Below are 15,535 nucleotides of genomic sequence, written 5' to 3' on the forward strand. Positions count from 1 at the left end.
GCCCTTTCTGTGTATTGGCAGGAGAGCTCCTCCTGGCAAGTGTCAGATCAAGGCGGCCCCTGTGAAAGTGAAGAGCAGAATCATCAGCTTTGAACCTAAAGAGAGTAAGTCTTGCTGTTTCTTTGATGTTTGACATGAAGAATTCAGAGTCATAGGAGTCTAAGCTGGGAGGGATGATCTAGGTTGAACATCTTCCAGGGTGACCTGCTCATAATTATTCATTTAATAAATGCCAGAACCTAGATTAAAATCCCAATCCTCCAGATCTGACTACACCACTCTTTTATTATAACATTTTTATTATAGTTTATTATATTTTATTATAGTTTTTTATCATAACATACAGGTAGCATGGGCATGGAGCCTGGGGCAGTTTTTTATTTTCCAAACTGATCCTGACTTTCCTAGCTTAGGCTTTCTGCCTCCAACCAATCTGGCAATTTAAAGACACAAATGAGAGAGAAGCAGCCAAGTAAAGCAACTGGTCAAGTATTTCTTGACTGGTTGCCATGGACAAAGCATGATGGGAGAGCTATAGAAGAAATAAAATTTTTATTTCTTAATGAGACTTTTAATATTTATATGGATTAGTTAGATGGCACAATAGATGGACTGTGGGGTCTGAAGTCAGACATTTGCTGGTTGTGTGACCTTGGGCAAGTCACTTAACCCCATTGACCTCAGTTTCCTCACCTGCAAAATGCACTGCAGAAGGAAGTGGCAAAGCATTCCAGTATCTTTGCCAAGAAAACTCTAAATGGAATCACAGAGTCAAACATGGTTGAAACTACTTGAACAATAACAAAATGTTCACTAAGCCCTTTCTTCATAGCCACTTTGTGAAATAAGTAATGCAAAAATTATTATCTCTGTGTTATGGATGAGAAAGCTGAAGTTTAAACTGGTAAAGTGACCTGCCATAAATGCAAGAGTGAGACAGTCCCTAACCTTAAGGACCTTCCATCTTCAGGGAATTGGTAAGACAAAGTGGGTAGATGAGTGGGATGCTACATGCCCCCAGAAAAGATATCTTTAAAATAAACAGGACATTAACATTTGGAACAAAGGAAAGACCTTTTGAGAGAAGGAGCCTTTGAACAGACCCTTGAAAATACTCTTGACATCACTTGTACAAAAATATACATCATTAGTACAAAAATATTCGTATCAGCTCTGTTTGTGATGGCAAAGAATTGGAAATCAAGGGGATGTCCATCAATTAGGGAATAGCTTAATAAACTGTGGTATATGTATGTGATGGAACACTATTATTCTATTAGAAACCAGGAGGGATGGGAATTCAGGGAGGTCTGGAAGGATTTGCATGAACTGATGCTGAACAAGATGAGCAGAACCAGAAGAACACTGTACACCCTAATAGCAACATGTCAGTGATGATCAACCTTGATGGACTTGCTCATTCCATCAGTTTAACAATCAGGCATAATTTTGGGGTATCTGTGATGGAGAATACCATCTGTATCCAGAGAAAGAATTGTGGAGTTTGAACAAAGACCAAAGACTATTTATTACCTTTAATTTTAAAAAAATATCTTATTATATAATTTTGCTATCTCTTATACTTTGTTTTTCTTCCTTAAGGATATGATTTCTCTCTCATCACATTCAACTTAGATCAATGTATACCATGGAAACAATATAAAGACTAACAGAATGTCTTCTGTGGGGGGTTGGGGGGAGAGGGAAGCAAGATTAGGGCAAAACTGTAAAATCCAAAATAAATAAATAAATAATCTTAAAAAAAGAAAATACCTTGGAGTTTCAAGAGGTACAGGGATGGTATTTCCAGTGCAGTAAGGGGCCGATAGGTGAGGCAGAAGTGAACTTCACCTCTTATTGCACAGGATTGAAAGCATTCATATGTACCAGGTGTATATACTCAGCTCTTCATAATTGGGGGTGAAATTCAACTCTGCCTCACCTGCTGCCCCTTATCACATGTCATTTGCAAGTGGGTAGTTTGGCTTGGAGAGTTTGTAAGGAGGAACCAATTACCTCATTTTCTACATTCCCAATCCCTCTTAATTCTATGCTTTCCCTAACAATGTGTTGTCAGCCTGGAAAGTTATGCTGGAGCTAGATTGTGAATGAATAAATGAATGAATGAATAAATAAATGAAACATTTGTTGTTTACTATGTGCAAAGCACTGTACTAAGTGCTGAGCATATAATTAGAAAAGTTAGACAGCCCCTCCTCTCAAAGAGCTCACATTTTAAGGATAGAGACAACACAGAGGAGGTTTTAGCTGCAAGTCCAATGGGAAGGTCCTGGCTCAACAAAGCACAGGGTCTTCTGTCTTCTCTATTGTTAGTGACACAGTTAAAACTAAATCCTTTGAACCATTTGATGGTGCTTTGATGGTGAGACCTTTTTTTTTCTGAATGACTTTAATAGACAAACAAGAATGTGCATACTCTAACTGGTAGGAGGAACTACTTAAGAGCTTCTTGTCTAATCTGTGCTTTAGAAATATCGATTTGTCAGGCAGACAATACATTTATTGAGGGCCTACCATGCACCAGACAGTTTGCTCAGCACTATGGATGCAAAATGAGGTAAAGGACAATTTCTGCCCTCAAGGAGTTAACAATCTAATGGAGGAGACCACAGGCAAAGAAATATGTACAAGCCAGCTATGTACCGAATCCCTTGGATATAATGAAAAGTGGGAAGGTGCTAGAATTCAGAGAGATTAGGAAAGGCTGCCTAAAAATGGGATTTTAGTTGGAATGTAAAGAAGTCAGTAGGCAGAGATGAATTTGACAACTGTCTGGAGAATAGATTGGAAAAAGGAGACCTTGGGTATGGGGAATTGTGGTGCTCAAATGAGTTTTATTTTTTATTTATTTTTTAAAAAAATTTTCAAGGCAATGGAGTTAAGTGGCTTGCCCAAGGCCACACGGCTAGGTAATTATTAAGTGTCTGAGGTTGGATTTGAACCCAGGTACTCCTGACTCCAAGACCAGTGCTCTATTCACTGCACCACCTAGCTGCCCCCCTCAAATGAGTTTTAAATATAAATATAAATAATATAATAATAATAGATATAAATATAAAATTCATATTATATATTTCTATGGAATATGTATCTATATCTATCTATATATAATCATTTTGAAAACTTTCAAACAACATATCAGTGTCAGCTTTTGTTTTTATTATAAATAGTATTCATGAATCATAGGGTCAGAGATATAAGGGATGTCAGAGCCCAATAAATCCAAATAACCCTTTCTGTCTCATTTTACAGATAAAGAAACTGAGGGACAGAAAAGCTAAGTGTCTAAGGCAGGATTGAACTCAGGTCTTCCTCTAAGTCCAAAGCTCTATTAATAACAACTATCATTCTTTGAATTTTTAGTTCTCAGAACATCTTTATATGCTTAAAAAATAAGGACTTTCCCAAAGAGTTTTTGTTAATATTAATGAATATTTGCTGTATTGGGGAAAAAAAGCCTTCATTTTACTCTGAAAATAGTTTTAACCTTGAAGAACTCCAGACCACATTTTTTTTTTAGGTTTTTGCAAGGCAAATGGAGTTAAGTGGCTTGCCCAAGGCCACACAGCTAGGTAATTATTAAGTGTCTAAGACCGGATTTGAACCCAGGTACTCCTGACTCCAAGGCCGCTGCTTTATCCACTACGCCACCTAGCCACCCCTAGACCACATTTTGAGAACCGTGCTGCCTCTTCTAGTAGATGGGAAGAAATGATTAGATGAGAATAGGATAGAAGAGAATAGGAAGAGATAGAAGAGAAAAGAAGAGAATAGGATTCTTTTCCCTTTAATCCTTAAAGGTATCATATGATTACTGTATACATCCTAAGGACTCCTCTCTCTTATCATCTATCCTGGAAGTACTTGTGTTGTAGATTAAAGGGCCTGTAAAAATGGAGATCATCCTACCTAACCACTACATGCTTTCTGTGGTTGCCATGAGGAAAACAATTTTAAACTTTCAAACACTCTAGAAAGGTGAGTTATTACAGTCCCAGAATCACTCCTTAATTATCTGGGTAGCCTTGGACAAGACAGTTTCCTTTTTTAAATCTGTTTTTTCATCTCTAAAAAGAGTGAGTTTTGTTAAATGCTTCTTAGGGTCCTTTCTACTTTCAAATACTAAGATTTTTTTAGTTAGTTTTTTTTGCCAAATACTAAGATTTTGACTTCTCTCGGGTCTTGAGCTAGTTGTTGACCTGTCCAGGGTTAAGAAACTTGACTCTTTAACCAGGGCTATTTTTTCCACACAGGTTGACCTCCGGATCCATGAAAGGTTGTCAGAAATGAAAATATTTGTGATCTTACAGAATTTCTTAGCTGTCTGGAGCTGGGGGAATTAGAGGTGGTGGAGAAGGCATGGAAAGAAAGTCTCGCTGTTGACTAGTTGTCATGGCAACCTGAGCTTCTCTCACATATTCCAGTGATGGAGTAAAGGTAGTGGGGAAAGATGCATTTGGGGTGCTTTTTGAGTCTAGAACCTGTGAATTAGAAAATCAGGGGAAAGGAGAGGCTGTTCAACAAGCAGAAGAGAGAATATTAAAAGGTAGCACAGGCAGTGTGGCTAAAGTGAAGGTGCTGGGTAAGGTAGGGTAGGGAGAGGTAGATGCATTTTTGGTTGGCTGGTAGCGGCCCCTATCTTTCAGCTTGGCTTCCTCTCCAATCTTCCCTATTCCAACATAGGGAAAGAAGCAGGGAAAATGGGAGCAAAGTCTTCTGTCTCTCAGCCCCCCCCCCCCCCCCTTGACTGGCCTCAGAGAGGCCCTGCTTTTCCCTTTCAATCAAGGTGGTCCTGGAAGTAGATTTCTGAGAATGTAAAGAAATGACACAGAATTTCCCAGATATGGCTAGCTAGTACACTAGCTAGTATCTTCAGAGCCCAGCTCAAACTTCCTTTTCTGTGAGACTGCTACAGATGCCCCCAACTAGAAGGGATCATTTCTAGTCTTGACCCCTTTAGTCTTTTTAAAGCAATATATTGATAGCCTTTATTTTAATATCAAGGCATTTTCTTGCCCAGATATGTGGCATAGTAGAAAGAGTACCTGAAGTCAGGAAAATTCTCCCTGAATTTAAATCTGACCTCAAACACTTATTGACTCTGTGACCCTAGGCAAATCACTTAACCTTGTCTTGCCTCAGTTTCCTCATTTGTAAAATGACCCAGAGGAGGAAATGAAGAACCACTCTAATATCTTTGCAAAGAAAAATCTCAAATGAGGTTATGAAGAGTCAGGCACCATTGAACAACACATTGTCCCTTTGCCTCTTTCCTATTCTCCCTCATACCCCAAGATCACTGACAGAGGCTCCTCAATCCCATCTGCTAATTCTTTAAATACCCTAGGATTTCATTCATTTAAATCTGCCAGCCTAGAATAACTGGGGCAGCTCAGTTCTGTTTTACTGCCTTAGTTTTCTACTCCCTGCTAATTATTGTCTTGCTCACGTCCCTGGCAGCACAGTTAGCCTCACGGTTGCAATATGAAAGGTTAGTACACACACACTAGTCCAGAGCTTCAGATTCTCGCTGGCTTTATCTGCTGCCTGCAGGAGACTTGGAGGAGAAAAGGCTAATTTCCTTCTAAGGGCAATTGACAGCTTCCTTTGGCTCCACAGATCAAGTGCCCTGCCTGTCTGATCCTAGTGATACTGGTATACTCAATTCTATCCTTACCTTTTCTCCTCTTCCTCCAGTAAGTATGCTCTGCCTTGATTCAACTTTCTATCTGTCCTTGAACTTTGGTATAGGACAATGGTTCCCAATTGTGGTTCAGGGACTCCTGAGAGTCCTTGAGACTCTCAGGGGATTCACAAACATAAAAAGTTTTCACAATAAAACGATATCTTATGGTAAATACCAGTAGATACAACATGCATAACCAAGAACCCTTGGCATCTTTAACAATTTTTAAGAGTGTAAAGGTGGTGGTAGGGTGTGGCTAACTGGCACAGCAGATAGAGAACCAGCTCAGGACTCATAAGGACTTCAAATATGACCTCAGACATAATTTACTAGCCATATGACCCTGAACAAATGACCTTACCCCAATTGCCTCCCTTGCCCCCCAAAGCCTAAAGGAATCCTGAGACCAAATTTTAGAACTGTTGGTTTAGATACTGGGCATCATGGTTTAGGAGGACCATTAAAAAGTTAGAATGTGGATAGAAGCAGGTGGCAAGGATGTTAAGAAACCTCATGATTTTGAGGAATTGTCATGTTTAATTCAGGGAAGAGAAGACTCAGAATACAGAATTGCCATCTTCAATTATCTTAGGCTGTCATATTGATAGAGATTAGACATATTCTGAGCAGTTCCCATCCCAAAACCAATGGATTGAAATTATATGAGAAAAACAAGAGATGACTTTCCCCAGGTCATGAACTTAGATTAAAAAATAGATTTAAAAATACTGCTTTGTGGAGACATGAGTGGATAATAGCTCCTATGAAAAATATTTGAGATTACTATTCAACTGTAAACTCAAAATATCAGTCATAATATGAATCAACAGAGCTTCACTACAGACTAAAAGTCTAATACTATCTTAGATAACATTTAGAGAATCATAGTGTTTTACAGATAATGGTACTATTATGCTCTACCCTCAGGGAACCACATCTGGGAGGGTTGTGCTCAATTCTGTCCATTATTTTACAACAGACAGGACCTAGAGAAGAAGTAGTGGTCATCAAAGAAGATAATCAGGATGAATATCATATGAGGACTGGTTGAATGAATTGCAATCTTGAACCCTGAGAAGAGAAGACAGTGCAGGAAATAAAAGCTTCAAGTATTTAATAATAATAACATTTATATAGTACTTATTATAGGTCAAGCACTCCACTAAATGCTTTATAGTGATTATTTTATTCAATCTTCACAACAACCCTGGGAGGTATGTGCTATTATTATTATCTCATCTGTAAAAAAGATAAGAAAACTGATGTAAACAGAAGTGAAGTCAGTGTTGGAGGCCAGTTGGAACTTAGGTCTTTCTGATTCCTGTTCTGGTACTCTATCTACTATGCTTGAGGACAGAATTAGTAGTAGTTAATGAAGAGTTAAGAAAGGTGGATTTAGGTGTGATATAAATGAAAAAAGAAGGAAAGGAAAGGGAGAGAAAGGAGAGCCAGGTATCCATTGGATAGAACACTGGTCCTGGAGTCAGGAGGACCTGAGTTCAAATCTAGCCTCAGACACTTACTAGCTTTGTGACCCTGCGTGAGTCATTTAAATCTGGCTGCCTCTAAGGGGCTGGGGGGGGGAGATATAATGAAAGACTTACAGTTTAGAGTGGTATAAAACTGGAATGGTCTCCCTGGAGGTCTCCAGGTAGATAGTGCAGGACTACCTATTAGATATATAGTGGGAGAATTATTACTGCTTCTAGTCTGGGTTGGACTAGATGACCTCCAAATGTGATTCTGAGAAGAAGGTATTATTCTATGGTAGAAGAACAGTATGACTTAGTTTTTTTGATTAGTTTGAGTTTGCGTTACCCTTGATTTTGTGTATCTCTGGAAAGAGTCTTCTATAATGGGTTGTGCACTTGAGATCTTAGATATGTGATACACCAAAGGACTGAGCAATGATAATGCTGTTTCAGAAGACTAAAAGTAAATGAATTGATGAAATCTCCTGAGACGTTCTATGCTTATTCTCTCAAAGAGGTCTGTTCAGAGACTCTAGTATTCTGTCACCAAAAGCCAAAATTAGAGAGAAACTTGTTTCTCACTCTTCCCTTTCTCTTTTACAGAGTTCATCTCCAAAACTGTGACTACAAAGCCTAAACCAAGAGCCACCACCAAAGCCCCACGACGGAGCAGCTCCACCGCTCGACCCACACCTTCTTCAACCTCTGACTGGGTTGATCAGATTTTGCAACTCCTCCGAAACCGCTCAGTAACTCCCACAACACCTATTTTGACCCCAACTCGACGGCCCTCTGGCCGGAGAGGTGGGAGAAGAAAAGGAAGGCCAACTACAGCACCCTCACCCCTCCAGAATGGCACTGTCCGATTGCTCAATCACCAGTCCCCAGGGCGGGACCGGGGCCGAGTGGAGATCTATGTGGGCAGACGGTGGGGCACTGTCTGTGATGATGCTTGGGACTCTAAGGCTGCAGCTGTTGTCTGCCGCCAACTGGGCTTCCCCTATGTGGTCAAAGCAGCCAAGAGGGCGGAATTTGGTGAGGGTCGCTCCTTGCCTATCCTCCTGGATGATGTTCGCTGCACAGGGCAGGAGAGAAACCTTCTGGAGTGTTCACATGCCGGGGTTGAGAAACACAACTGTGCCCACAAGGAGGATGCAGGAGTGATATGCAGTCATCAAGATCCTGACCTATAGACATATGTGGATGGTCCTAGAGCATGATGCTAAGGGGTGGCAAGGAGAGATGGTTCTGGGGAACCTATCTCTTTCCCCTGCCAAGTGGTCTTGTGGATTCCATTTTGCACTGTGCACATGTGTATATATAAAAGTATGAACAAGGGCACATATGAGTATTTGAAACTTTTCTTCTTTTCTTTTTTTTCTTCTTCCTTACCTTCTTCCTTCTTTTCCTTGCTTCCTTCCTTGTTTTCTTCCTTCCTTCTTTCCTCCCTCCCTCTTTCCTTTTCCTTTCTCTTCTTTCTTTTCTTTTTCTTTCACTCCTTTTTTCTCTTTTCCTCTCTCCATCCCTTCTTTCTTTCCTTCCTTTCCTATTTTCTTTATTTCTTTCTTTGCTTCTTCCTTCCTTTTCTTTTCTTTCCCTTTCTTTCTCTTCTTTCCTTTCTTCCTACTTTCTTTTCCTTTCCTTTTTTCCTTCCTTTCCTTTTCTTCCTTCTATTCATTTTCTTTCTCCTTCCTTTTCCCCCCCTCTCCTTTCCTTCTTTCTTCCTCCCTGCTTCCCTCCCTTTCTTCCTTCTTTCCTTCCTTTCTTTCTCTCTCCCTCCCTTTCTTTCTCTTCTATTTTCTTTCCTCTTTCCCATTTCCTCCCTTCCTCCTCTGAATATTCAGAGGTTCAGCAGGGCAAATTTGGGAGAGTAGTGCTCATTGCTCAGGTTTATGCAGGTACAGAGTTGGCATCACTGCTTTCTTTGGCTCCATGATTAGAATGCTAATGACTGGGGTGACAAAGATAAGGATCCTGATGTCTTCTGCCCCTGTTTGTGCCATATCTGGAATATTGTGTTCAATTCCATCCATTTTATGAAGTATTTTGATAGACTGAGGGAGAGAAGAGTGACAATAATGGGGGCTGGAGATTAGACCAAATGAGGAACAGTTGAAATAACTGTAGGTGGTTAGTATGGGGAAGAAAAGACAGTGAAGGCATGGTAGTTTTTCTTCAAATATCTAAAGATCTATCATGAGAAAGGGGAAATAGAAAAGTGTTTTTCTATTTCCAGAGTCCAGAGCTTAGCAACACAGGAGTAACTTAATAACTTAATAATGCAGAATTAAAAGTAATGGAAATAAGTACAGAAAGGACAGCTTTGTTTTATTATTAAGATATATCCAGATAATTGAAGCCATCTGACAATGGAATGGGATGACTTCTATGACAGTGAACTCCCCATCGTTGGAGTTGATTTGAGCCAGAGACTAGATAGGCATCTGTTAGAGATGCTATACAGAGTGCTTCCAGTTCAATTAAACAAATCATTTATTAAATCCCTGCTCTGCAGGGTCCTGGGCTGGACTTTGGAAATAGGAGGACAAAAACAAATAATCCTTGCCCTTAACATTCTATTGAGTTTTCATATTAGGTAGGGATTCCTGTTGATCCTACAGTTCTTTGAATATCATGATTCCCATATTCAAAAAGCTCAGATCAAGTGTATGGAGTTCCCAGAATTTACTGGGAACAAACTGGGTTCCTTGCTATGTGACCTTAGGTAAATCACAATCTCTATGCCTCAGTTTCCTCACTGGTAAAATGAATATAATATGTAAAATGGTATATAAAGTCCCTTCCAGTAACCTCTGTAAATCAGGTAGCCCCAAGTTAAGCAGTCAAAACTTTATAATTCAGAAGATAAACTCATTTCAAGTGGGCATTGATCAGTAGGCACATAATAAATCCTTGCTTGATTGGTGATTCTATGAGCTTCCTCTTTCCTGTGAGTGAAACACATCTGAGGTGGACCAAAATTTGCAAAGGAACAACAGAGATGGTCTCTGTCTCTCCTAATATAGATAAATGAGTTCTTACCCTAGGAACCTTTAATTTCTGAAGTCTTTGATTCAACTTCAGGAACAATTGAATAGGATAAACACTTCAGGTCACTTAGAATTGCTTTGTGACCTTGAATATGTCACTTCTCTAAACTCCATTTTCTCATCTTTTCTGTGAAAGTTGGGCTAAATGATACAACTCTAGCATTCTATGACTGTAGTTTCTTTTGTGATGCTAAGACCCTTCTGACTTTAACATTCTAAAGTCCAGTGGAATATTAGAAAGGCAAGGGCTTATTGGGTAAGGTGTTCTCACTTTAAACACTGTATGAATAAGAGTCTGTGGGAATTACTATACTCTTACTATCCCAGCTGAGCCAGCACTTCTTGAAATTCAATTAATCCATCATCAAATACTTATTAGGTACCTACTATGCACCAGTAGGAGATCTATTTATTTCAGGGAAAGGAAGAAAAAATCAGTTTAACTTGAGAACCTGGCTTTTTTTTTTTTATGACAACTCATCAGGTGTGGAATAATCATACAGATTTCCTCAAATCTAGCATAGAACCATTGACTATTACTGATGAACAACAAAATGATAATTTAGCAAGTACTACTATATACAAAACACTTAAGCAGGTGATGGAGGAGGTAGAAAGTTTGAATAAAATATGACCCATGGTTGCAAGTAACTTATGTCTAGGAAGGAGACGTCAATCTATCTATAAACTTTAAGGAACTGTAATTTTTTGGGAGTTTATATTTCCTCTGCCATTGCAGATCCCATTAATTGATGATTTTCATGAATTGCCATGGTTAAAAAAATGCACTATTCTATGGTGAGCCTTAGTACAGTGCCTTTCCAAAAATATATCATTACGCGAAAAATTGTATCACAAAGTAGCATGTGAAATCTCTGTGAAAAAGGTCATCTCTGTCAGGGAAATCAGAGAAGGCTTCAGAGAGGAGATAGCATTTGAATTGGACTTCAAAGGAAAGTAAAGATAGAGAAGACATTTTATACATGGGAAATAGCATGAAGACATGGAAGTATTAGTGAGTTTGTGTATGTGTTCTAGAGATTTTTATAATTTCTGCTAGAGCTTGGACTTTTCTTGGAGATTGTTTAGCCTTCTCTCTCCCTTTACAAAAGAGGAAATTCAGTCCTAGAGAAGGGCAATGACTTGCTCAAAGTTATACAACAGATTCTACATTGCCCTCCTACCCAGAACAGTCAGTCTAAAAAGACTGTCCAAATTAGCTTTATATCATATTTCTGTGGGTTAGGAAACTGAGGTGGGGCAATGAATTTCCCTAAGATTCTATGGCAGTCTGTCTATGAAATTGTATAATTAGTCTGAATGTTCCCTGTGTCTGAGGGCCCTTCTAACATTTGAGCTGTAGAGAACAGAATATATAGGGGACTGGGAAGGGATATCATCTTTGCTGTCATATTGTAACATGCCCCTAATAAATGCTAAATGCTTTAATTTCAGACTTATTTTGTCTCAGTTTTATTGGTCCTTCTTCTTTGAAAGTATTATAAGTGGGAAGAGTAGGTAGCCATTCCATATTCTACCCCATGATTAGCTACATAGTTTAATGAAAAGAGTAATTTGGAGGTGTAGGACAAAACTGACAAAATTATAAAAATATACCTTCAACCATTTTTAGAGTCCCTTAGAGTGAGATCCTCAGATCATCCCTATGTGATAGGTTATAATACAGATATTTTTGTCCCCATTTTACAGCTGAGGAAACTTTGAATGAGAAAGGGATAGTGACTGGTAAAGAGTGGAGGTTGGATGGAAATCCAAGTCTCTTCATTACAACACTTACACTCTAGTTCCTATAAAGGGAAGCCTTTGCTAATGATAATGCAGCAACTTTTCACCTTCCTTATTAATGAATACCTTCCATTCTATAGTCTTAGGGTTAACAAATGCATCCTCCCACATAATACTACACAATAATCTTCTTACATAATAATCCTATACATAACATAACAATGTTAACAAAGCATCTTCCCACATAATAATCCTACAAAGTAGGCAGGCACGGATTATTATTATTTGTAGATAAAGAAATTAAGGATCAAAATGGTTTGCCCAAGGTCACTCAAAGGTGAGATTCAAAGCCCAGGGCTTCTGACTTTTTTCTAGTGTTGTTTCTATTATAAAATAGGTGTCCTTATTCTTTTTCCTGGTACAATTGCCCATCCTCACCTCCAGTAACTAATGTCCTATTTCTTGCCCTTTGGTTGCATAGAGACCTTTCCAATGGTATACTCAACCTCTCTCTTCTGTCCTCCAATGCTACTGAACCAATATCATCCAGATTTTCTGGGCTTCTAATTTAATGATCTTTCTACTCCTTTCTTCTGGTTTTATAATCAAAAAGCAGTTGAATTAAAATTAACTTCTAGGGTGCCTGCCCTTGGGCAAGTGGGTACAACACTGGATCTAAAGTCATCTGAATTCAAATCCTGCCTTTGCCTCTTCACTCGCAGTGAAAATATGCTAATGAGGTATTAAGCATACTACATAAATGATTTTAGATATCACTTTTTTGAATTGTGGAGTTGCTTCAGTCCTATTCAACTCTTTGTGATCTCCTATGGTATTTTCTTGGAAAAGATACAGGAATGGCTTGCCATTTCCTTCTCTGTTAGTTTTAAGTAACTTTTCAGGTATGTTACTAAGATTAAAGTAGGAAGCACTGTTATACTTTCAGTTAAAATTCCTATTTGGTCCCATATCTTTGACACACCATTTATCACATTCATCTCCCAATCCTTGCATTGATTCTTATGCCTTTCAGATGTTTATTTTTACTTTCATAAAGTAATGCTGTAAGGAATATCATTTGAAACTTTGTTACTGAAATAAACATCTGATTTGATTTTATTATAAGAGCTAAGAGTAACCTTTGGCAAGTCATTTAAACCTTCCTCAGTAGGTCTCTTCTGTGAAACTCTAAGGGTATTGAATGAGTTGACCTGTCAGATTCCTTCCAGTTTCAGATCTCTTATCTTGTGATCTTGAGTGCTGACCTATGGGACTAAGTATTCCAATTTAGAGTGAGATATTTGCCAGTGCAGTTATCCCTTCCTCATCACTGGGGTTAGAACTGCAGTATCCTGCCCCCTTCCACCACCCACCACCACCCTCACCCTCCTGCAATCTGGAAAATCCACAAAAATATTTTTGGTCCTTTGAACCAGAAAAGTGAATTATTATGGCATTAAAAGAGAAAAATGTTGATACACTATACATACACTATACATATATTTTATGCATGTCTGAATTTCTAAACATTTTTCTGTGTTGTCTGCTAGCCTTTGTGTGTTATCTGAAGCTTCCACAAAATTCCCCCCAAATTTCTCTTTCTTTCTTTCTTTCTTTTTTCTTTCTTTCTTTCTTTCTTTCTTTCTTTCTTTCTTTCTTTCTTTCTTTCTTTCTTCCTTCCTTCCTTCCTTCCTTCCTTCCTTCCTTCCTTCCTTTCTTTCTTTCTTTCTTTCTTTCTTTCTTTCATCTTCCTTCTTTCCCTCCTTCCCTCCTTCCTTTTGGATTTTGCAAGATAATAGGATTAAGTTACTTGCCCAAGGACACATAGCTAGTTAATTATTAAGGTCGAATTTGAACTCAGGTCTTCCTGATTCCAGGGCCAGTGTTGTATTCACTGCACCACCTAGCTGCCCCCGGGTTTTTTATTTTTTTATTTTTGACAAAGATGCTTGAGTGGTATGCCACTTCTTTTTCCAGATCATTGTACAGATAAGGTAACTGAAGCAAATAGGTTTAAGTGACTCAGCCAGGGTCACACAGCTAGTAATTATCTGAGGCCAGATTTTGCATTCAAGAAAACAAGTCTGACTCCAGGTCCAATGATCTATTCAGTGCATCACTTAGCTGCTCCCAAATTGTGAGGCATGAATTTAACTTTGACTAATTAGATTATAGGGAGGCAGCTTCTGCTCAATATAGAGAAAAATTTCCAAACAATATTGAACTTCCTTAAAAATGGGGTGCCTCAGAAATGGGAGAAGGGTGTTTGTTCAAATAGTCTTTGAATAGTGATTTTTTAAAAAGATGCTGCTCAGATTCCTACAACAACAGGGGATTAGACCAGGTGACTTCTGAAGACATTTCCAACTCTGTAAGTCCCCTGGATAGTAATTTAAAAAATAAATCAGAGGGCAGCTAGGTGGCACAGTGGATAGAGCATCAGCCCTGGAGTCAGGAGTACCTGAGTTCAAATCTGACCTCAGACACTTAATAATTACCTAGTTCTGTGGCCTTGGGCAAGCCACTTAACCCCATTTGCTTTGCAAAAAAAAAAAAAAACCCTAAAAAATTAATCAAAAGCAACAACTGTGATATGACTGAATATGAGCCATTGCTTCAGTTTCTTAATTTTTTAAATGAGAATGAATGATACCAGGATCAAAGGAAAACATGTTATGAAAATGATTTGAGAAATATATAGAGCTTTATGTAAAATCTGCTTCAAATTAGGGAGGCTGCCTTGGCATAATCCAAGAAGAGCAGGATTTGGGATCAGAGGACCTGGGTTTGAATTCTAGCTCTCTGGCTTCCTCTCTGAATTACCTTAGGTAAATCACAATCCCCATAGGCCCAATGCTTCCTCTGTAAAATAGGGACTTTTACTAGAGCAGGAGTTCTTAGCCTTTTTTAGAGTCACAAAGCCCTTTGGAAGGACCTTTTCTCAGATGTTTTTAAATGCACAAAATTACAAAGAAAACCAATTATCATGGAATGTAGTTGTCAAAATATTTTTTAAAAAACAAGTTCAGGGGCAGCTAAGTGGCATAGTGGATAAAGCACCAGCCTTGGAGTCAGGAGTACCTGGGTTCAAATCCGGTCGCAGACACTTAATAATTACCTAGCTGTGTGGCCTTGGGCAAGCCACTTAACCCCGTTTGCCTTGCAAAAAAACCCTAAAAATAAATAAATAAAAACAAGTTAAAAAAATAAATTAAATATTGAGAAATTTAGAAATATTAGATTAAAAAACAGGCAACAGGGGCGGCTAGGTGGCACAGTGGATAAAGCACTGGCCCTGGAGTCAGGAGTACCTGGGTTCAAATCCGGTCTCAGACACTTAATAATTATCTAGCTGTGTGGCCTTGGGCAAGCCACTTGACCCCATTTGCCTTGCAAAAAAAAACCCCTAAAAAAAATAGGCAACAAGTTAGCAAACCTCAAGTTAAGAACCCTTGGATTAGACTGTAATGATAGTTAACATTTTTATAACACCTTGAGTTTTGCAAAGCAAAACCTGTGAGGTAGGAAAAGGGGAAAGAAATAAGAATAGTGTCATATAG

At 38.7% G+C, this 15,535-nt stretch overlaps 1 protein-coding gene across 1 annotated transcript in view; it reads left to right on the plus strand.

The window, feature by feature from the left end:
- Positions 1–11,683, plus strand: part of HHIPL1 (HHIP like 1) — a 111,428-nt gene extending 99,745 nt beyond the window's left edge. The window contains exons 8-9 of the mRNA XM_074213062.1: positions 22–104; positions 7,783–11,683. Of these exons, the coding sequence (XP_074069163.1) occupies positions 22–104; positions 7,783–8,372 (673 nt within the window). The 3' untranslated portion in view covers positions 8,373–11,683. The remainder of the gene's footprint in view (positions 1–21; positions 105–7,782) is intronic.
- Positions 11,684–15,535: the final 3,852 nt, after the last annotated feature.

Source organism: Macrotis lagotis, chromosome 1 (genome assembly GCF_037893015.1).
Source record: "Macrotis lagotis isolate mMagLag1 chromosome 1, bilby.v1.9.chrom.fasta, whole genome shotgun sequence".
Classification (NCBI taxonomy): domain Eukaryota; kingdom Metazoa; phylum Chordata; class Mammalia; order Peramelemorphia; family Peramelidae; genus Macrotis; species Macrotis lagotis.